Source organism: Neophocaena asiaeorientalis, unplaced genomic scaffold (genome assembly GCF_003031525.2).
Source record: "Neophocaena asiaeorientalis asiaeorientalis breed wild unplaced genomic scaffold, Neophocaena_asiaeorientalis_V1.1 scaffold85, whole genome shotgun sequence".
Classification (NCBI taxonomy): domain Eukaryota; kingdom Metazoa; phylum Chordata; class Mammalia; order Artiodactyla; family Phocoenidae; genus Neophocaena; species Neophocaena asiaeorientalis.
In genome coordinates, this window is record NW_020174301.1 from 4,713,839 (window position 1) to 4,736,457 (window position 22,619).

At 36.6% G+C, this 22,619-nt stretch overlaps 1 protein-coding gene across 2 annotated transcripts in view; it reads right to left on the reverse strand.

The window, feature by feature from the left end:
• Positions 1-4,323: 4,323 nt before the first annotated feature.
• Positions 4,324-22,619, reverse strand: part of CCDC186 (coiled-coil domain containing 186) — a 48,393-nt gene continuing 30,097 nt past the window's right edge. For both annotated transcript variants that reach the window (XM_024756034.1, XM_024756033.1), the window contains 10 exons: positions 21,267-21,371; positions 20,702-20,800; positions 20,449-20,535; positions 18,729-18,871; positions 15,313-15,568; positions 14,471-14,660; positions 13,198-13,278; positions 10,519-10,729; positions 9,050-9,269; positions 4,324-8,371 (listed from right to left, as the gene is read on the reverse strand). In XM_024756034.1, coding sequence (XP_024611802.1) covers positions 8,288-8,371; positions 9,050-9,269; positions 10,519-10,729; positions 13,198-13,278; positions 14,471-14,660; positions 15,313-15,568; positions 18,729-18,871; positions 20,449-20,535; positions 20,702-20,800; positions 21,267-21,371 — 1,476 coding nt within the window. In that variant the 3' untranslated portion in view covers positions 4,324-8,287. The remainder of the gene's footprint in view (positions 8,372-9,049; positions 9,270-10,518; positions 10,730-13,197; positions 13,279-14,470; positions 14,661-15,312; positions 15,569-18,728; positions 18,872-20,448; positions 20,536-20,701; positions 20,801-21,266; positions 21,372-22,619) is intronic.

Sequence of the window (22,619 nt, forward strand, 5' to 3'; positions counted from 1 at the left end):
CACATAGTTGTATATATAACAGTATTTTTTCACTTTGTTGTAAAGGTTATTCTATTAAAGCAACAATTTTTATAATACACATATATATGCATCCTTCAACATTTTGAATAATAGTTTTTTTAAAAAAAAACAGGAATTAGCCCTTTATTTTTAAAGACTTAGCTTATATGTCCACATCTCAGAGCTTTGCAGTTTACAAAGTTCTTCCACATTCAGTATCCTATTTAGTCCTCAGAAAAATAGGTTTTATCATCCCCATTTTACAGGTGAGAAAACTGAAGCTCAAAGTGGTAAAGGGACGTGTTTAAGGTTTTACAGTCAGTGGCGGGGCAGGGTTGTCCAAGTCCATGTCCAGATCATTTCACAGCCCTCAGCATTCTCCGGTTCCTTAGATGGAGATGGGGCAGGAAAGGGAGGCTCCATTACAGTCACCAACAGGGCAGCATGAAAAGGTATACCCATAGGTAATTCAGAAGCTTAAGGAACACCTATTCATTGCCCAGACTGTCAAGAAAATTATAATATCATCTATCAACTGTGAGTCCCCGGCAAATCTTTACTGAGTTTAAAAGGGAACAAAATGACTGATTTTATTTCTGTTCTTCTCTGATTGCAGTTAGAGGAAGAGCTTAGTCAAAAGACAATCAGAAAGAGGAAGAAAAGAGGGGCACCAAGTCTCCAACTAAGAGTCTGCTAAATCACACAAACTTGCACATCCATCTTCTTTAATAGATTATTGGTCTTTTGTTTAAACCATATTAGTGCAAAGAAAAAGAATCTAAATATGACTTCAACCCACTCACTGAAGTATTAGCACTTTTGACTTTTGGGAGGCAGCAGAGGATAGTGAAAGGCACCCCAAAACCGGGTTCCAATTCCAGCTCAACAAACCCCTAGCAAGGAGATCCTCAGAACTACTGTGCACCTGTTTCCTACGTCATACGGTTGTCACAGCATCCCTCAAAGCAGTTCATTAGTGTTTGTTCCCTGCCCCTGCCTTGATGTTTGTCCTTTAACTGTGTTCCTTATCATTTCAAAGGGAAAGCAAACGTTCTTAAAATGCAAAAGCAATACAGTACATTGTATTTGATTTATTTCTGACCAGAGAGACTAGGTTCTAAATGCTACTGTTAAGTAAATACAGCATTGGGTAAACTCCTAAAACACATTAGAGCACCTCGCAGGACAAACCATGTTCATATATGTAGCTACTTTTCTTATACTGACAAGTGTCCAGAACCAATCAGAGGGCCTTTTAACTTCATTGGGGGATGGATCATGTAGCCAGCTTATCAGACCATGAGCTCCATGGCCCTCAGGCCATCACCGCAGACCTCACCTTTACTCGAACTTAGTCCTTACCCCAACGCTACCCAACCCCCCAAACCTGTTAAGGTCTCTGCCTCTCATCTCCACAGCCTGCAATACAATATGACACCTATTTACCTGTTAATGAGCATTTAAGACAGAGGTTAATCTAGAAAAACATTTCAGTATACTCTGTTTCCTAGGATTGACTGGCTTTTTTTCTTTTTCTGGAAGCTTTAATAGAAGTCAACTTTAAATTACATAATATATGAATACATTCTTTTAAAAACTGAAACAGTCCTTTAACCCTGCACCCCTACACCATGCCCCCAACACACAATCACAGAAGGTTAATTTCTACTAGGACTTCAGTGTTTAACTCTCTGGAATCCCCTCCTTCAAAAAAAAAAAAAAAACATATGATAAGCTGGTACATCTCTAGTTCGACTTATAATTTCAAAAAGGTACAAAGTGAGATCAGGAATCACCATGGACCATCCTCTCTAAACAGCCACATTACATGGGTCTCGCCTCCTGCGGTATATCGTCCACAGCACAGGCAAGCCCGTCTATGACATGGAGCACTTCCACCAGCGAAATAGTAATTTGACAAGGAACTGAACGTGACAAGGAATGTCGCTGAACTTTCTCTTTTCCCTTTAATCTCTTCCTCACTTGACTGACTTGGTAAATAAAAGCCCATCCAAGCAGGATGCTGAAGGAATCGATGAAGGCTGGAAACTCAGAGACAGCCAAACCAGCTCTGCACAGGTAGAGCTCTGGTTGTTGTTTTGGGTGTGATAAGTTGTGTGATGGGGGAGGCAGTGAGTGTGGGCAAAGACAAAAGGAAAGGTCCTCTTCCACTTTATCCCAAAGCTGTTACTGAAATGGAACGATGTCATGCCTGCAGGTAGAGTGCAATCTTTAAAAACCATCAGCAACGTTTGTGCTTCAGAGTGTGCACTTTGCAAACAAGTTACTCAGACTGCTTAAACTTCACAACACCTTTGTCAGACTGTGATATTGGATCATCCAATCTCTCAGAAGGCACCTGGGGCTTGAGCATGTGGAGCACCATTCTGCCATGAAGTTATGCTTCCAAGCCTCTGCTTTAACTTTTTTTGAAAGTTGGTGCCTTGGAGCTTAGAAGGCATTTAACCACATAAAGAAAAAAGGTAATAAATGTTACAGGCAAGCACACAAAGCCTTTTTACTCATAAATTTTGATAAGACTTAGTCAGTCACTGTTTCAAAATACGATTTCTATAAGAAAGTGGGTTCTGAATTTCAATTAGGAAAGCCAGGAACAGACTCTTCTTGGCCGGCAAGTCCCAGCAGGGTCTCCCTCCAATCCCTCCAGGCTTGCCCCAAATTAACCCCAAAACAAAACACAAAATCCAGGAAGAAGTCAGTTCAGAGACCAAAGCAACAGCCTCCTTTAGCATGGACTCCTAGGGACCTGTTTTTTGGGGGGAGATGGGATCTATGGGGGCTCTGGTGGGAATAGAGCTGCAAGTGTTTCATGTGGGCAGGCAGACTAGATCAAGGGCATCAGAGGTAGTGGACATTTGCGGGTATCTTCCCTGGTCAGACTTCATAAAGAAGAAACTGCCAAAGAAACAATAGCTACTGTGGCAGGTTTAACTGCTATTTCTTGGGACAAGTAAAGCATAAGGATGCTGAAAACACATACACACAATTTCCTGTCCTTGGGCCTTTAATTAGTCATTAAAAGCAAAAACTACACAGTGAAATGGATGATGTGGAAAGCCATTCTAGTATTTAATATAGTTCCCAAGTAAATGTAACTAGAAGTTGATTCTCAACAAGCTAAGTTTTCTTATTTCAGTGAATCCTAAACTTTCAATAGAACTCTTTTTGCACTGGGTTAAATGGTAGAGATTTTCCTCTCAGGTCTAACATCCTATCCTTTTTTTTGAAGTACAATTAGGGGGCAGACTGGCAAGTCTGACTGGCAAGAAGCATGGCCTTTGGACAATTTAAAGGCTGAAAATTCTTCAGAAATAGAAAACTGCTTAAGTGGATGCTTCTTTTAAAAAATAAGAATCAAGTCTCTTAAATGTAACTTAGGAATTAATGGTGCATCTCTGCAGGGGCAGGGACATCAAGTCTAGTCACACTGTTCTCAGAATCATTAAAAGAGCATTAGCATTGGTCAGCCAAAGGCATCCTCCCAAGTTGCTGGTCCTGAAGAAGTGTGCATTCATTCTACACTCATTGATTGAAGCAGACTTTATTAAGAAAAAACAGACTTGGATTTAAGTTTGTTGGAACGGTCTTTTACGACTGTGGGCCACACTGAAGAACCTTAAGCCAATACTCTTCCAATAACTCACCCTCTTCTTTCATATATTCCTCTCTTGCAAACAAATCTACAAGTTGCTGAACGCAGACTATTAAGGATGTCAGGAAAGCTTCCTCTATTCTATTACTTTTACCTTTATTCCAAGGATCCTGATTTCAGGGGATTCTTTCCAATAGTAAACTCTTTAAGGAACGTTGCATAATCTGTGTACTTGAACTGTTAAGAGAAATGGAAAACACATTGTGATGTGAAATATCCACCATACACATTACCTTCATGAAATTAATGCCATTTCAATATATTTTTATTGAACGTATTAGATCTTTATTGTTAAAGCTGGATAATTTGGGCAAGTAAGTTCCATAATTTTGTGGAAAATCTGAATTTATTACTGGCTTGTCAAGTTCAATGAGAAATTTTCACATAGGCATGTATAAAAGGCCTTTTATAAAAGGCCGAATTTTGCTATCAATAATTTAAACAAAAATTTAAAATACAACGTGGCATTCAGTTTGCTTACTATTGTTCACTGACTTTTAATGGTAATCAGTAAAGACAAAAATGGAAAGCAAAAATTCTTAATCTGGTTTAAAAAAGAAAATTCAAGCAATCTGTATCAGGTTTTGCCAAGTCTGGAGAATCAGTCTGTTAGTAAGTGTTGTGCGTAAATAAATAAACAAAGATGCCAGTAAAATACAACTTGGTAAATAGGCATTACCTATTTAATAAGTACAATATATACATAAAATTCTCTTGAAAAGCTTCATTTTATACAGAAACATATTTACAAAATGAACAGTATAATCAAACTAAAGATTATCTGTACAATGCACACACATATATATATATGAACTTTGGAAGGTAAACAAGTTTCATCATAGTCAAAATGGACAGCCATATGCATTTTAAAAAAGAATTTCATTCCAGAAGAAAAATACATCTTTAATATACAATTATATTTTTCATTTATTTTCCTGAAAATTCTTTGTTTGGATTATCTTCTCTCGTTCAGCCTTGAAAATTTTCAGGTTTCTAGTGCCACCAACTGGTGTTAAAAATTCACAATCTTAGTGTCAAAAAAGAATTGTTTTGTTTTAAAACGGTTACTGGAAGATAGACCACTGAACTCAGCATCCATAAGGCAAATTAATGATATGGAATAACATGATTGATAAAAATATTTTCACCACGGTAGCATATATAACATTTACAATATTAATGGTTTCTAGTGCTTTTTTCCTTCTACTGGTAAATCTTGGTCTAAAATTATATGTAAAAGTCTTTAGAGTATACTGCAAAACAAAGTTTGGAAATATGCATGACAATGTGATTAGATTCATCTTTATAAGCATCAAGTAGACATTAATAATTTACTAAAATGGCAAAAATCAAATACCATTTTATAGTCTTTGGATTTTTTTCCTTCTTCTTAAAGAATAAACATCAAGCTGTGAAAAAGTTAGGAATGTGCAGAACCACCATGAAAACAGCAATCTGCTCTCAGTGTACCTCAGCAAGGATTCATTTCCCAAAGCTTCACGCCAGAGTGAGACTTCTGGGTCACCGACTTGCACCAGTGAATTAACCCTCTTCCAACAGGGGCTGGTTGTGAGCTGCAGAGGCTTAAAGAGCCGCTCCTACTGCCTCCCAGCTATTTTCACTAGACCATAAGCTCCGTAAGGACAGGAATTGCCCTGTCTGGTCTGTCTACCAGTATAATGATGATACCCTGTATGGTGCCTGGCAATAAGAGGTTTCTAATAACTGTGTTTATTACATGAATAAATTTATTCATGTTTATTACATGAATAAATAATAATAAATGTTGGTAGCCTGACAAAATTTAATTTCAAGATAATCTGCTTTAAATGGTTATGGATAGAAAGTTAAAAAAAAAACAAACACTAAAGTTTAAACTCATTCTTCTGCCCAAACCCATTTTCAATCCTTAAAACTTATCAGGCTAATGTTTGAAGTGGTATGGGAAAAAGGGAGTCACAGCAAGTATGCACTTTAAAAGGGAACCTAGTGAAGTGTATACATATATATACACACACACAAAAATCATTTCCTGCTCAAAGAAACCAAAATACTGCTAACAAAAACAGCATTTGATGTGTTCAATTAATAATAAACACATAAAACAAAATTTCTCCTAGATCTCAAGTTTATCTGTACCATTTTCCTTTTCTAGACACCCCATTCTTCTCTCCATATATTCAGTACAGTAAGGGTAGAAGGTCCTCTAAATGTTTACATCAGAATCTGTCTGTGAATCAGTTTAGAGAGAGGGAGCTGATAAATGCACATTTTTGTACACACTTTGCTCAGTCCTGATCCATATACAAAAGGATACAGTAGAAACTAAGGAGCAAAAGGAAAATAAAGCATTTTCTTCAAGTTTTCCACAGTTCCATACATTTATGGGTGGGAAAAGTAATAATAAGTCAAAATATGGTTTATAATTACATTCTTCTAAAACTGTTTAACCATTAAACTTCTCTAAGTGAATGCTGGCACAAATGTTAATATTGGAATGTTTGTTTCACTTTCATATGTAATATATGTATGCAAAAAAATGTATATATATTTTTAAGGTGTATAGACATAGAATACTATGGTTCTGACCATTATTTAGTCTCCATTAATATATTTTGTGTCTTGGGAGAAAAAAACAAATATTGTAGTGTATGACTCTATATCACATAAGAAGCTATAAAAATTTAGTTATGTTGACTACTCTAAATAGTCTTTGGGAGTATCGACAGTATTGTCAAAAACAACTAGGAAAATAATTCAGATGTGATTGCACTTACCCTCTTATTTCCTTATTTTGATAAATTATTACTGGTAAAAAGAACAAGATACATTACGGTAAGGCTAAAAGTTTTATAGCTATTTTAAATATAAAATGTTTCTGAACTTGTATTTCCCTTCTGAAGTGAAAAGATTTTGTTTTTAGATGACAACATATAACTCAATATACATAAAAAATGCTGCATTGAATTATCTAATCCTTAGTAACTGATCTTTTTAAGCAATGTTCATTAAAAAAAAAAAGTTAAAACACATTAAAGGGAAATTGCCACCATAAGCCCAGCCCAACTTTTAAAGCCACACAATTCTTGTTTTTTTGTTTTTTTTTGCGCTACATGGGCCTCTTACTGTTGTGGCCTCTCCAATTGTGGAACACAGGCTCCGGACGCGCAGGCCCAGCCGCTCCGCAGCATGTGGGATCCTCCCGGACTGGGGGACGAACCCATGTCCCCTGCTTCGGCAGGCGGACTCTCAACCACTGCGCCACCAGGGAAGCCCAGCCACACAATTCTTTAAAGGCTTTTAATCCACCGCAAAGCTTAATTCTGTTAAGGGGAGAAAGAAGTTGGCGAAAATCCAAAACGAAAATGAGGCTTGCTGCAACATCTGTGTATGTGCCAAGGTATCTACTACAGAAATTATCTGAATATAATGAAATGTGAAAAACCACACACAAAAATTAAAATAAGTGAGAAATTACAAGAGGTGAGAAAAAAATTCAATGACAGAAATACTGATACTATGACTGTCAACATTTAAGTGTACATCATAAATATTGTAAAACTCCAACAGGATACATAAATTTGGTTCTAAAATTCCTTTGGTTACGGAGATGAAATTATTTTGTATTTTAAATAAATATACCAAACACATCATATCTGGGGACTGTAAGATCACCCCACTATAATATATAATTATACCAACAGTAAAGAATGGTACACAGATAAAATGGTTAACAGTGCCATATGCTGGATTTTCTTGGGAACTGGTTCTTTATAAATATCTTAAATTTATCTTTATACTTGATGTCAGTAAAACTAAAGTACTTCAGTTTCAAAGAATTCATTATTCATCTCTCTGTTCTAATGAGACTAATCCATTTCACATTTTAAAATATAACTGAAGTCCACAGGAATTCTCTAAATGAGCAGATTATTTAAAATCATATTTTATGTAACTGGAGATTTAAAAAATTCAACTATTAACTCAATTCGAATCTGAAAAAAATGTACCTAGCACAAATAAGGAAACCTGACAGGGGCATACAATGCCTGATCATTGCTAGTTACCAAAAGCTAGCTTTCCTATTAGCTTCCATTAAAATCAAATGGTTTAAGAACTCATTGGCATCCCCAACACACAAGCAAATGTTATATTAGAAAGTCAAAACAAGTTTTTATCACTTCTTTAGTTTTCTTCATGTTGGAGAAATAGCATATTACTGAATGATTAACACCTGTCCTTTCATGCATAATTTTAAAAAGTGAAATCATTTTTGAGATTATATATTTTAAAGGGAAGAAATACGGAGACGGGGTTTTCAAAAGCCCTTGTCATAATGTTCAGCACTTCATATGACTATCAGCAAATTAAATAAGTTGTTCTGATTCAATGACAGGCTGTCACCACACAAAAACAAGTTTCATCAAAGCTTACATTCTTACAGTATACACAGCAATGCACTTGTATTGTAAAAAGGTACTTTTTTATACAGATGAAGCAAAACAAATTTTTTACTGGCTGACACACAAAGCAGGGAAAAGTTTCCAACAATACTGGGCAATGGCACCTGCTCCTTGTGTAGCTTTTGTCTGTTTACTGAGGAAGAACTTTGTGTTAGGTTTTCTTCGTCCTCTGTTCTATGTCATGCTGGTGTTTAATAAGACGTTCTATTTCTGTTCCAAGTGTTTGCAGATTTTCCTTTAACAATTGGAAAAAGAGGGAAAAGAAAACAGAACTACTAAGTATAATAAGTAAAAAGATTCAGTTTGAACTATTTTTGCCTAAATTCTGAACTGAAACAGTGACAGTCTTAAATGCCATGCGAGATAAACTAGGCACACGGCTGTTTTCAGTAAAGTAAGCCTGTACGCTTCAGAGTCAGAAACACTTTTTACTGAAGCTATAGCAAATTTTAGTGCCTAAAAATATTACCAGATTAAAAAAATTATTTTTTAAATCCATTACTAACCATCAAGGCCCAGACAGCACAGATAGAATAGCTGGGTCAGATAACAGCTGCAAAAAATAAAATAAAGCTGGAATACATTAGAAAATAAATGCCTCAAAGTCTCAGTAATCAATTATAACTAATTGTAATATATGTCAAAGGCCACCCACTGCAAAGTAAATGACTCGGTAAATGACTCGTCTTAGCGTCTATCCAACAGCTAAACTGATTTTTTTGCTATTTCTTTCTTTCCTGTTAATTTAAAAAATTGTACTTTTCAAAAAGAGAAAAACACAAAATTTTATATATGGAAAAAATGGCTACCCTGCATTACAGAAATAGTCCATCCATGTGTTGGATCGAACTATGAAAGAGGCACCATTTTTGTCATGTTTATTGGTTGGTAAGTGAATGAGAAATACAAATACCTTCAAAGTAATATTTTTCAATAATGTATCCTCCAAAACAGCCTGTAGTTTTCGGTTGATCTCCAAAGAGAGTTCCAATGTTAATCCACTATCAGCTGGATGGGATGTGTATAAAGATGCCATGATGCCACCCCGTCTACTTAAATGGACTTTGTTAAAATCAGATGCCTCTGAAGAAAGTGTGCCTGATTCTTCTCGTAAAACGTAACTCTGAATTATTCTGCAAAATAAAACGACACTATCAGTTATGGCCTTGCAGAATTACAAACACTGTAATTTGCAAGAGTCAACTAATCATAAGCTTAAAGATGATTAGCATAAAGTAATTATCTATTAGTTAATAACAGAACTATATTAGAAAATAAAGGGGTTTTCCTTATTCAGATGGTTTCTTAAACAATCCCATTTTTGTTCTAACATGGTATTTAGATTAAAGATATATAAACATTGCTTTTCTATTTTTTCCTTATTACTTTAAATCAAAATATGTGAGCAATTTATTTTTCCAGTTTCAGTTAATATTTTCTATTTTCCTGTCATTAAACTTAAAACTGTGTTTTACTCTTTTTCGTTTAAAAGTCATGGGCAAATTTTTCTCTAAGTCTAAACTTATTTCAAAATAAAAAATTTTAAGTTATGGGTAAAGACCCACAATATTACTTAAATGAATATGGTATCTGTGAGAGGAATTTGGCCCAGCACAGGCTCTGGAGCCAGTCAGAGCTGGGTTTGGATTTCCAACTCTCGGTCTGTCACTTACAGGATGAGTGGTGACTCTGGAACATTTAGTAATTTGACCTGAGCCCCAATTAATTAACCTATCAAATTAGACACAGTGGTCCCCAACCTTTCTGGCACCAGGGACCAGTTTCGTGGAAGACAATTCTTCCACGGCCTGGGGCGTGGGGTGGGCTACTTCAGGCAGTAATGCGAGCGATGGGGAGCCTGCATTGCCGGGAGTTGGGGACCCCTGAACTAGAGGACTCATTCCCTCCCTGGGTAGTTTTAAGAAATCGATGAGATACTGTTAAGTCACAGGCACAGTGCCTTATATTTATATTTCTCTACTATATTTAGTAGATGCCCAATAATAACTCACTATGTCCTGCCCAACAGGAATGATAATCCACAACCCCAGTATCTCTTAAAACCACCATCTTGAAAATAAAAAGCTAAGTAGAGCACTATCTGTTTTTAAGTCCAAAGGTATTTTAGTATCTTAAAAAATTAGTGTCTACTGAACTCTGTATCACCTTAAAGGAAAGACCTGTGTTTTCTTTAATGTCTGTAGTCCCAAAACCTAGAACATAAATAAGTTATCAGTAAAAGATTGGGAACTGAATGACTATAGTTTTAAGAACTATTTTTTGAAAGAAAAACTCTTGATATGACTAATTTTGAACACAATAACTTTACCATGTGAATAATGGTATTTTGAACACAGATTACAGTACCATAATAATACATACTTTGTTTTTTTCCTAATTTCTTCCACCAATTGTTTGATGTGATCCTCCATAAATTCTATCTTTTCATTTTTCCGAGCATGTGCCTTTTGCAGCCTTACTATCCTCTCAATCAGCATGGCCTTGTCTACTTCTGGAAAGTTATCTACAGCTACTGATGACCCAGTATTTTCTGGAGATCGATCTTCTGCACTGCTTCGAGCATTGAGGGACCCTGAAGACAAAAAAAGTCCACTTATTGTACTTAGTCTGGAGTCAACTCTAATCTCATATATTATTTCTTCTAGTATCATTTTCACATATTCAATTTAACAGAGTTGGGTACAGAACACAAGTCATACGTGACCTGAGTTCTTGTTTCTGAATACATTGATGATAGAAAAAAGGGTCTAGGGCTTCCCTGGTGGCACAGTGGTTAAGAATCTGCCTCCCAATGCAGGGGACACGGGTTCAATCCCTGGTCCGGGAAGATCCCACATGCCACAGAGCAACTAAGCCCGTGTGCCAAAACTACTGAAGTCAGTCAGAAAGAGAAAGATAAATACCTTATGCTAACACATATATATGGAATTTAAGAAAAAAAAATGTCATGAAGAACCTAGGGGTAAGACAGGAATAAAGACACAGACCTACTAGAGAATGGACTTGAGGACATGGGGAGGGGGAAGGGTAAGCTGTGACAAAGTGAGAGAGTGGCATGGACATATATACGCTACCAAACGTGAAATAGATAGCTAGTGGGAAGCAGCCACATAGCACAGGGAGATCAGCTCGGTGGTTTGTGACCACCTAGAGGGGTGGGATAGGGAGGGTGGGAGGGAGGGAGACGCAAGAGAGAAGAGATATGGGAACATATGTATAACTGATTCACTTTGTTATAAAGCAGAAACTAACACACGATTGTAAAGCGATTATACTCCAATAAAGATGTAAAAAAAAAAAACTACTGAAGCCCACGTGCCTAGAGCCTGTGCTTCGCAACAAGAGAAGCCACCACAATGAGAAGCCCGTGCACCACAATGAGTAGCCCCTACTCACGGCAACTAGAGAAAGCCTGCGCACAACAATGAAGGCCCAAGGCAGCCATAAATAAGGAAGGGAGGAAGGGAGGGAGGAAGGGAGGGAGGAAGGGAGGGAGGAAGGGAGGGAGGAAGGGAGGAGGGTCTAGTATGTCTCTCAGGAACAGAATGAGTAAGTGCAATAGAGAAATGAGAAATTCCAGAAAAGTCAGAAAAACAAGTCTGAAGTGACACCAAAATTAAACTGAGACAGACACAGATAAAGACAGAAGACAGAATATAGCCAGTGGGTTAAGCTCTGGAACCAGTCTTCCTAGGTTCAAATCTGACTTCTCCACTTTCAAGCTGTGTGACTTTGGACAAGTTAACTCTCTGTATCAAGGTCACTTCATTTCAAAATGTGAATCATATGATTTGCCTCGTAGGACTGTTACCCTCATTTAAATTAGTTAAGATGTCTGAAGTGCATGAACAGCATACATAGTATGCACTAAGTACATGTTAGCTATTATTTTTACCAATATTATTTGAGAAGAATTTCTAATCCTTTTTATCCTACAAAGACACATTTTTTTCCTAACCCTATTATGTAGATTTAAGACAAGTAATATATCTTATCCAAGGTCATGCACAAATAAATGGTAGAGCTGGGATCTAAATACCCAATGTGTAATCTCAAACCCATGTTCTTTCTACTACACAATTTTCCCACTATTGTAACAGTTGATGATGTTTTTTCCCCTAATGTGCAACTCCTGGGAGGCAGTGTATGTAGTGGCGTGCAGACTCCAGAGCCTGAGAGTTCTGTTACTGTGGATTTTGGGAAAGTCATGCAACCACTATGAATCTTAAGTTTCCCCATCTGTAAAATGGGAATACAACACTTATTTCACATGGCTGTTCTGTGAGTAAATGATATGTTTAAAACGTTTAGCACGGTTCCTGGCATTCCAAAAATGGTAAATATGCTGATATTTTGCCAATTATAATTTTCACAGTGCTACTGATCATAATTTTATAGATTCAATTTTTGCTTTAGACTATAGGTATATTTACCATGAGAAAAGCAAAAAGATTTTAAAATACACACACACACACACACACACACACATACATATATATATATAAAATCTGATATATAATGATGACCATTTCATTAGCTCTCAGGTGTTAAAAGTAATATAAAATTAAAAGAAAACGAAAGAGCGTGCTACACCAAATCTCTCTATAGATGGATACAAATCTGAATTAAAAATGGAAGAGTAAACTGTTGCACAGAATAAAGAAGCAGGTACGGAAAGGGAGGTAGGGAGACAGATGGTATAGAAACCCATGACAAACTTGAAACCCTGTCTAATGATTAAACATTTAACTGGAAATACTTTTTACAACATAATTATGTACAACTACTGCTTTTTATAATTCAAAATTAAAGAAAAGCATATCGATACTTTTTAAACAAAAAATCCTATTTCTTTTCCTTTTTTTTTTGGCCATGCCGCGGCTAATGGGATCTTAGTTCCCTGACCAGGGATTGAACCCACACCCTCGGCAGTGAAAGCACAGAGCCCTAACCACTGGACCACCAGGGAATTCCCGAAAAATGCTATTTCTTTTTATAATCAATCACTAAAAAACAACTGTAAAAACATTAGTTTTTCACCTGATGAACTAGAACGACTTCCCATGCTGCTGACTTCTTTATCATAGCTTCCATTCTCAACCTGATCTAACTTTCTTCGTGCTGCAGAAAAAAGAAATGGATTACTTGTGACAACTGTCATGACCATTGGCCCCCACTATCTCTGATTTTAATTGCTAAAATCACTTAGGCCAAAATGGCATAAACAACAAGAGAAATTTCTTGAACATGTACTTTCGAAAGAAGGGCTGTAGGGTCATTCATATAAAATGACATCTAGAAATGTACAGGTCATATACAAAATATATGGAAACAACATTATGATAACAACTGATAACAGGCATCACTTAGGTACACAGAACCTAACTTTTGGAGTCCTGAAAGATTTCGAAGAGCTCTACACTACCACAAATTTCCCCCAAATTTCCCTTCAATCACATCTATGAAAACAAACTAAATTCTTATGGCAAATATCTGAATATATTTATATTAAGTAAATACTAAGTCTCTTTTACCATATTACTATATTTCACCCTATTTTAATACAAATAAAGCAGTGGGGAATAGTAGAGAATAGGATGTCAGAATACATCTCTTATTCATCTTTGTATCCAATCACATAGCACAGACTCCCAATTTGTATGAATTTTTAAATGTAAGAAATCTGGGTTCCAGTTCTAGATGCTAATTGTTGTGTCCAGGTAATTTATAACCTTTCTGGGACTCAGTTTCCCCTAAGAATAAGGGTTAGGGTTCAATGATCTCTAAGTGAGAGGTCTACAAGGTGGGGGCAGGTACCCTAGATGCTGCACAAAACAACTCACAGACAAGGGTAGGGAGAAAATATCAGAACTCTATTTATACTTATATTTAATCTAATCTTTTTAAATTTGTATTTTTCATGTTTTTCTAATGTGCATAAACTAGAGTAATACATGTTTAAAATTCACAAGTAACTAGATACAAATTGGAGAACAAATACTTAAATACTTTTTTATTGACAGCAGTATGTGATCAACAAAGTCTAGACACTACTGCCTTGGTAAGGTACTTTCTCAATTCTTACATTTTGTGGTTCTGTGAATAAATGTCTTTTAACATAGAACATGCTATAAACTATTCATGGAACTACAAGAAGGTCAGCCATGTGGTTTATTAACATTAATACATTAAAAAGAACACACAGCTCTAATCAATGTGGGAGAAACTGATGTAAAATATACTTTTTCTATAAATCCTTAACAATGAAAAGAAACAAAAACATTCAAGGTCTAAGTGTAGAAAAATTTTATACCTTGCTGAAGTTGTTTGGTAAGATCCTTGACACTAGAGGTATGTTTACGTCTTTGAGTTACTAATTCATCTTTTAATTCTTCGACCTGGGTACTCAATGTTTTAACTTCGGTTTGTCTACAAGTGAGTTCAGCTTGCAGAGTCTGGACTTCCTCTTTTCGCAGTTCTTCTTCTTTTAACAACCTACTTTCCTAAATATTAAATAAGATAAAAAATACCAACTTTAATATCTGTTTCAATTACTGTTCACACTTTAAAACCTTAAAAATACTAGGTCTTTCATAGTAAATTCTTCTGTCATCACTCATTATCAGGTTTTGTTTACTGAGCTCCTCAAATTCTTTATACAGTAATGCAGGGGGATATATTAATGCATCTGCCATTCTATACATGTAAAACAACATGTGATACAGGTCTCTGTATTTTTTTTTCATGTCTCTATTTCTGGTTTAAAGTCTCAAATTATTTTTATGAGTAACCTGAAGATACTCTCACTACTTGGAAATATTAAACCATTTTTAAGCTATAAAAATATAGAAATTTAAAGTTCTTTTAAGAAATATATAATAAATCCAGTTAGGAATAACAAAAACCCTGGTTTTCTTACTTTCAAAAGTGAAATATTTCTTCCTAACGATGTTAGGGAAAAATTTTTATTATAAACTACGTAAGTTGAAAGGAAAAACTGACATTTCTCATAGCATTTGAAATTATCAGAAAGTCAGTGCCAAAAAAAAAAAAAAAAGAGTTTAATCAACTACCATTAAGTTTATGCTTTTAGGGAAATTTAATTTGTGCTACTTGCTATGTTGCTTTAAAAGTTAAATGTACACTTATACTTACCAAATTAATATTTGTCTGTTTCATGTGTTCACATTGGCTTTGTAACTGACTTTCACTACAGGAAAGTTTATCAAACTGTGACTGCAAAGAATTGGATTCAGATTGAAGTTGTGCATTCTTACTAGTGAGCTTTTCTGTAAAGAGTAGTAGCTCAGATTCTCTTTTCCTACTGCCTTCGATGTCTTTTTGCAGGTCATTAATCAAAGAATTAAGACTTTCCACTTCTTCCTTCAAATTTTCAATTTCTTGTTTACCTCTAGAAAACAAAGTTTACAATTAAGAAAAAAATTAAACTATTAAAAGACATTAATGGTTTGAGAATTTTCATCAAATGAAATTCTTTATGAAGGTACTTTTATTCATTCATCCAAATATTTATTTGGATTACTATGAATGCCTAATATATGCTAGGAACTAAGAGCTGGGAATATACATAAGCAAGACTGACATGGCCCCTGCTTTCAAAGAGCTTTTAGTCAAGTAGTGTGAAAAAACATTTTTGATGATGAAAGCACAAAATGGGTCACCTAAGCTAGTGTAAGTGATGAGTAAACTAATATTTAAAGGGTTAGCAAACTTTTCCTATAAAAGGCCCACACAGCAAACAATGTAGGCTTCTGGAGCATATGGCCTTTGTTACAACTGTTTATAACTCTGCCACTGTAGTGTGAAAGCAGCCACACATAATACATAAAGGAATGAGAGTGGCTGTGTTCCCCAAAAAAAGTTTATTGACAGAAAGAGGCAGTGAACTGGATTTGGCTTCTGGGCCATAGTTTGCTAATTCCTGAGCTAAAGGGAAAGTAACAGTGAGTGGGAAAACAAAATATGTTCCAGGTAGAGGAAACAGTATGTGCAAAGCTGGGAAGGGAACAAGAGAATGACTTCTTGTTGGTACTAACAAACAGATGTTCAATACCAATGAGGATAAGGACAGTACTATATCCTAGCACTTAACACAGGGCTCGGCATCTAGGAGACAATTAATTAACATTTGATAACCAACTATTGCTGAAATACAGAATAAAGAAGGAGAAGGCACAGAGGGTGAAGCAAGGTTACTAATGATCTTCCAAGCCATGTTAAGCCATCTGAACTCACTAGGCAATCCTTGAGGCAATGGGAAATCATTGAGAGGTTTGAGATTTCCTTTGTAAAAAAGATTATCCTAACCATAGTGTAGGAAACAGACTAAAGGGAAGCAAAAAAACAAAACAAAACAGTTTAGAAGCCCTGGCAGTTTGCCAGGAGAGCTGATAATGGGTTGGACAATGGTAGCAGCAGTGGGGATGTAAACAGTAAATGGATTTGAAAGATATTAAAGAGTTAGCATCAAAAATATTTTGTGACTGGTTACATGTGTGAGGGAAAGGAAAGAAGAGCCAAGGGTAACTCCCAGGTTCCTGGGTTGGAAAATCATGTGGATGTCACACTCATCATTCATCTCAGGAACATCAGAGAAGCATATTTGTGGACAAGATACATGAATCAGTATTGGACATATTATAAGTTTGAGGTGTCCTTGATACTTGTGTATCTGGAGCTCAGCAAAAAGGGTTGATGATAATTAACTTGAAGGTCCTGCAGCACACTACTGAAAGAGTTAGGATCACCCAGGGTTATAATAAAATAAGAACAAAAAACAGCTTTATGACATAAAGAGAAGGCTGCCAAGGAGACAGAAAAGATTGGCCAGAAAGTGGGGAGGAACATCAGGAAAGTACAAGGAAATGAAGCCAAAAGAACAGAGCATGTCAAGAAAGGTAATGGGCTTAGTGTGTCCATACTGAAAATTCAAGCAAGGCTTAATCTGGGAAATATCTACTATATTTAAGGATGCATTAGCAGTTTGTAATCGAATGCTGGGGCATTAGAATAAATGGAGAGGAACAGAAGAAGAAATGTGAAGAAATGGAGAACAAGCACAGATGATTCTATAAAGACATTTTTGGTTGTGAAGAAAGGGAGAAAGGAGATCATAAGAGTTTTGATGTTTTTAAGATATAATATTTAAATGTAGAAAGAAGAAAAGTCAGTAAAAAGAGGGAGGTAAGAGATAAAGGATAAAGAAGGAATAATCAAGAAAGACCCTGAGAAGGCAGAAGAGCATGGGATCCACAGTAGGAGTAGGGACCACAATTTGATTCAGAAAGAATAGGAACATTTCTTCCATAGTAACAGAAGGAAAAGAGAAATGACTGCAGATGCAGGCAAGTTCATAGGACTGATAGCAAGAGGCTGAGAGAACTGTCACCTGACAGCTCCCTTTTTTTCTGTGAAGTAAGAGGTAATCGCCTGACAAGAGTAAAGAGCAAGGTGAGAGGGAAGATCAGAAGTGTGAAGAAAGCAGTAAGGTTTGGAATAATGCTAAGATGGGGAGAAGGCTCTGACTAAGGACATATGGTAGGACTGGAGGTGCATTAGGATTCCCAGTTGAGGCTGGTTGCTAACCATGAATTTATAGCAGCATCAATCTGGATGATCTTGGTGATTTCTTCAGCAACACTCAGCAGCCTGGGTGTTGGTAGGGTATGAAGAAGAAGGTATCTGGATCCAGCCTGAATCCAGGCTCTCTCAGGTAATGTCGTAAGTAGAATTTAGCTAAATGGCTTTATAAGAAGCCAAGGAATAGGACTTCCCTGGTGGCGCAGTGGTTTAGAATCCGCCTGCCAATGCAGGGGACACAGGTTCGAGCCCTGCTCCAGGAAGATCCCACATGCTGTGGAGCAACTAAGCCCGTGAGCCACAACTACTGAGCCTGCACTCTAGAGCCCACGAGCCACAACCACTGAGTCCACGCACCACAACTACTGAAGTCCACATGCCTAGAGCCCGTGCTCTGCAACGAGAAGCCACCACAATGAGAAGCCCGCGCACCACAACAAAGAGTAGCTCCCACTCACCGCAACTAGAGAAAGCCCGTGTGTAGCAACAAAGACCCAAAGCAGCCCCCCAAAATAAATAAAATAAATTTATAAAAAAAAAGAAAAGAAGCCAAGGAATAATGTTACCTCCTGACCTTGAGCTACATATGCATGCAAAGATATAGACATAGATACATATCTATCTTTTAGAAGAAAACCTACTGTGTATAAGTAATAGAATTTGAAAGCTAAGGAATGGATAAAAAACTACAATCCATTCTGTCTTATAAATAACTACTGCCAAAAAAAAAAAAAAAAAAAAAAAACTACTGCCAATATTTAGGGAATATAAACTTTGATTTTTAGAAGCCGTGATGGGAACTACAAAGAAAACCCAAAATAAGTTCAAATGAAGACAGGAATTAAAGTTTTTTTTATCTAGTAAAATATAAAATTACTCTTATTTAATGCAACAATTGCATTTAAAAACAGAAACAAGATAGAATCAAAAAGCCTGTTGATTAGCATAAACAGAAGTTGCTCATTTTATACCTTTGATGCTGCTCCTGTATCTGACTTGCAATTTTCACTTTGTCCAATAAATTCTGAATTTCAGCTTTTTGGCGATTAATAATTTCTTTATATTTTGATAATTCATCTTCTGTTCTCAATCGTTCATCTTCTAGACATTTTACCTATCAAATCATCATAATTGAGTTAAACTACAAACAATATTTTCTTGTTCTTTATTAGCTATTTCAGACAGTGGTTATACATTAATAATCTAAGCTAAATTCTGAAGCAATATTAATTAACATGAAGAAAATATAATAGGAAGTTAACAGTCTTGGGTTTTAGTCTCAGATTTCTCATGATTTAGTCATGGGATTTTTAACATGCCACTTCATTCTGGCTGAATCTCCATTTTCTCATCTGAAAAGAGGATGTACCTTCCCTATCTGCCTCAAAGTACTGGCATGAAGAACAAATAGAAAGGTACATGAAAGACACTTTAAAAATTATTAAGTGATCGCAAATTCAAGGTGGTTACCTAAAAGCCTATTTCTAAATAAATGAAAGATATATAATGATAACATATTTCACACTTATATTAAAAGGGCAAATATTCTTAAAATGAGAACCATAACACTGGAAAAGATTTAAGAGGTTGTTAGAAATTAAAACTGTATACAAGGGACTTCCTTGGTGGTCCAGTGGTTAAGAATCTGCCTTCCAATGCAGGGGATGTGGGTTCAATCCCTGGTCAGGGAACTAAGATCCCCCATGCTGCAGGGCAACTAAGCACATGCACCGCAACTACTTAGCCTGCGTGCTCTAGAGCCCACGTGAGAGCCTGCAACTAAGAGAGCCTGCATGCTGCAACTACTGAGCCCATGTGCCACACTAGAGAGAAGCCTGCGCGCTGCAATGAAGAGCCCACATGCCACAACGAAAGACCCCGCATGATGCAACGAAGATCCTGTGTGCTGCAACTAAGACCCAACACAGTCAAATAAATAAATAAATAAATAAATAAACAAGCAACAAAGCATTTTTTTTTAAAAACTGTATACAAGACTATTAAATATACCTAGGAGAAATGTAAACGTTTTCTATTATTTTCTTTCTTTTCTTTTCTCATTAATTAATTTTATTTATTTATTTTTGGCTGCATTGGGTCTTCATTGCTGCGTGCAGGCTTTCTCTACTTTCTCTAGTTGCAGCAAGCGGGGCTACTCTTCGTTGCGGTGCGTAGGCTTCTCATTGTGGTGGCTTCTCTTTGTTGCGGAACACAGGCTCTAGGCACGCAGGCTCAGTAGTTGTGGCTCACGGGCTGTAGAGCACAGGCTCAGCAGTTGTGGCACACGGGCTTAGTTGCTCCGTGGCATGTGGGATCTTCCCAGTCCAGGGCTCGAATCTGTGTCCCCTGCATTGGCAGGCAGATTCTTAACCACTGCACCACCAGGGCAGTCCCTTTCTATTATTTTCTGACACAGCTCTAAAGCCCATGTAACAGAGGACCAAGGATAACTTATAGACAAAGCAAATGTGCTGTGAAACAGGAATGTGTGGCAAACACTTTAAAGGGACTGAAATGGAAGACACTTATTTCTCTAAGAGTCAATTTTGTTGCTAGGGAATTGACATGCTACTATTTGATTTTGGAATATTTCTATATAAATATCCTTTCCCCAAGATTTAAAAATCAGAATGAGTACAAAATTAAAGATAGTTATCCTTCCTCTGGAGTCATGCCTAAAGACTGAATTACCTTTGTTCTCAGTGTTCGTAGCTCATCCATGCCCTCCTTAAATGTCCTCTTCAGATCTTCTAGTTCCTTTATTTTGGCATGATGCATCTTTAAAAAAGTTTAAAAGAAACCACAAATCATTATATACTAAACCAGATCTAAAATTTATTACCTGCTCCTTCCAGAAGGCCTTAAAGTAGCTGGCAATAAGTACTTGTTGTTTCTCTCCTCTATATTATACCATCCAAGGTATACAAAGAACAAAGCTACTCACTTCTAGCTGGTCAGATTTTTCTTGCATTTGTTTTTCAAGTTCTCCTTTTGTGACTCTAAGCTTGGCATCAAGCTCATTTGATTTAATTTCTTCTGATTCCTAATGGGAAAGAAATGACAAAAGTATGACAATTTTTAAAGTTTTATGCTTTGAAATGTGAAGAAGGCTTTTGCAATTAAGTTTCCTCATCGTGAAATACATAGCTCATGTATGTAAAATTGATGACTGTATTCAAAGATTTTAAATACGTCAATTTTGCACCAACTAGAAGAGCATACTTAACATATATAACATAATAGAATGGGCTCTTTTTTTAAGTTATACATTTTCTTGTACTCTTCATTCTTCTAACGTTTTCTAGTGTTTTTATTTGGTTAAAAACTTCTCTAGTAAGATCTCTATTTAACCTGCAAGTACTTTAACATAGGAAATAGCCTGTATTTAATTTAGCTGCCCTACCAAATCCATTCCACACTTCGAATATTGTAGATACAAAAATTTATGAAACAAGAGTACTGATATCTGGCATAATTTGTTACTAATCTATTCAAAAATTTAAGCATACCTGATATGTTTTTATCATATCCTGACAATTTTTCCGAATTTGATCTGCTTCTTCCTTTGCTTGAGTTAATTTTGTTGTTGTCTCTTTGAGTTTATCTTTGGTTTCCTGCATTGACAAAAAGACAATGTGAGATGATAGAAAATATATATTGGTCTCTGTCCCCAGTTCCTGGCACAGAGCTCCTAAAACCCTTGTAATTTTTTAAATGATAAAAACATTAGGAGCATCTCTTGTTCTAATACTGGTCTTTAACCTCTGTTCCTGCCACAGAGCTCCTGAAATCCTCATAATTTCCCAAGTGATAGGAGTATCTTTTGTTCTACTGAGGTGACTCTGACTGGACTTCTGGATGACAGCTGGTCCCCAGAAAGACCAAGTCATGGTTAGAAGCTTGGACTTTTCAACCCTGTCCCCCATTCCCTTGAGAAGGCAGAAGGGTAAAAATGGAGTTAATGATCAATCTCAAGCCTATGTGATGAAGCCTCCACAAAAAAACAAAAGTATGAGGCTCGGGGAGCTTCCAGATGGTGCACACATCCAATATCGAGAAGGTGACACACCCTAACTCCAGAGGGACAGAAGCTCCTGCACTTGGGACCTTCCCAGACCTCACCTTATGTATCTCTTCATCTGACTGTTCATCTGACCCTTTATAATGTCCTTTAATAAACTGGTAAAGGTAGATAACTGTACTCATTCCCTGAGTTCTGTGTGGTACTGTGGCAAATTTTTGAACCCAAGGCAAGGGGGTTGTTAGAACCTTCAATCTATAGCCAGTTGATCAGAAGAACAGGTGATAACCTGGGCTTGGGACTGGTGCCTGAAGTGGGAGGTGGGGGAAGTCTTGTGGGACTGAGCCTTTAACCTGTGGGATCTGACACTATCTCTGGATCGATAGTGTCAAAACTGAGTTAAGTTGCAGGCCACTCAGCTGGTATCACAGAGAATTGCTTGTTGTGGGGTAAAGCCTTCTCACATTGGTAACCAGAAGTGACAGAAGTGAAGTGTTCTGTGTAAAAGTAAAAGAGACACAAAGGGAAGAAACCCACAGTAGGGAGAACTGGATTTTTCCCTATGAAGGAAAACTGGGTTTTTCCTTTACAGACAGCAACAAGGTTGGCATAGTGATGTGATGAATGGTGAGAACAATGACCAGACAGTAGAGAAAGCTCTTGTCGTAGCACTGCCACTGGAGTCAGATACTATTTTAGTAATAACATTTTATGCTTCTGACAAAAAACTAAATGTGGCCTGAACAGTTAATTGATAGTCATTAAATAAAGTTAAATTTGATAGAGTTTTCATCAAATCACTAGAAGTTACTAACCTGAAAAGACAAAAAGAGCAAAGTGT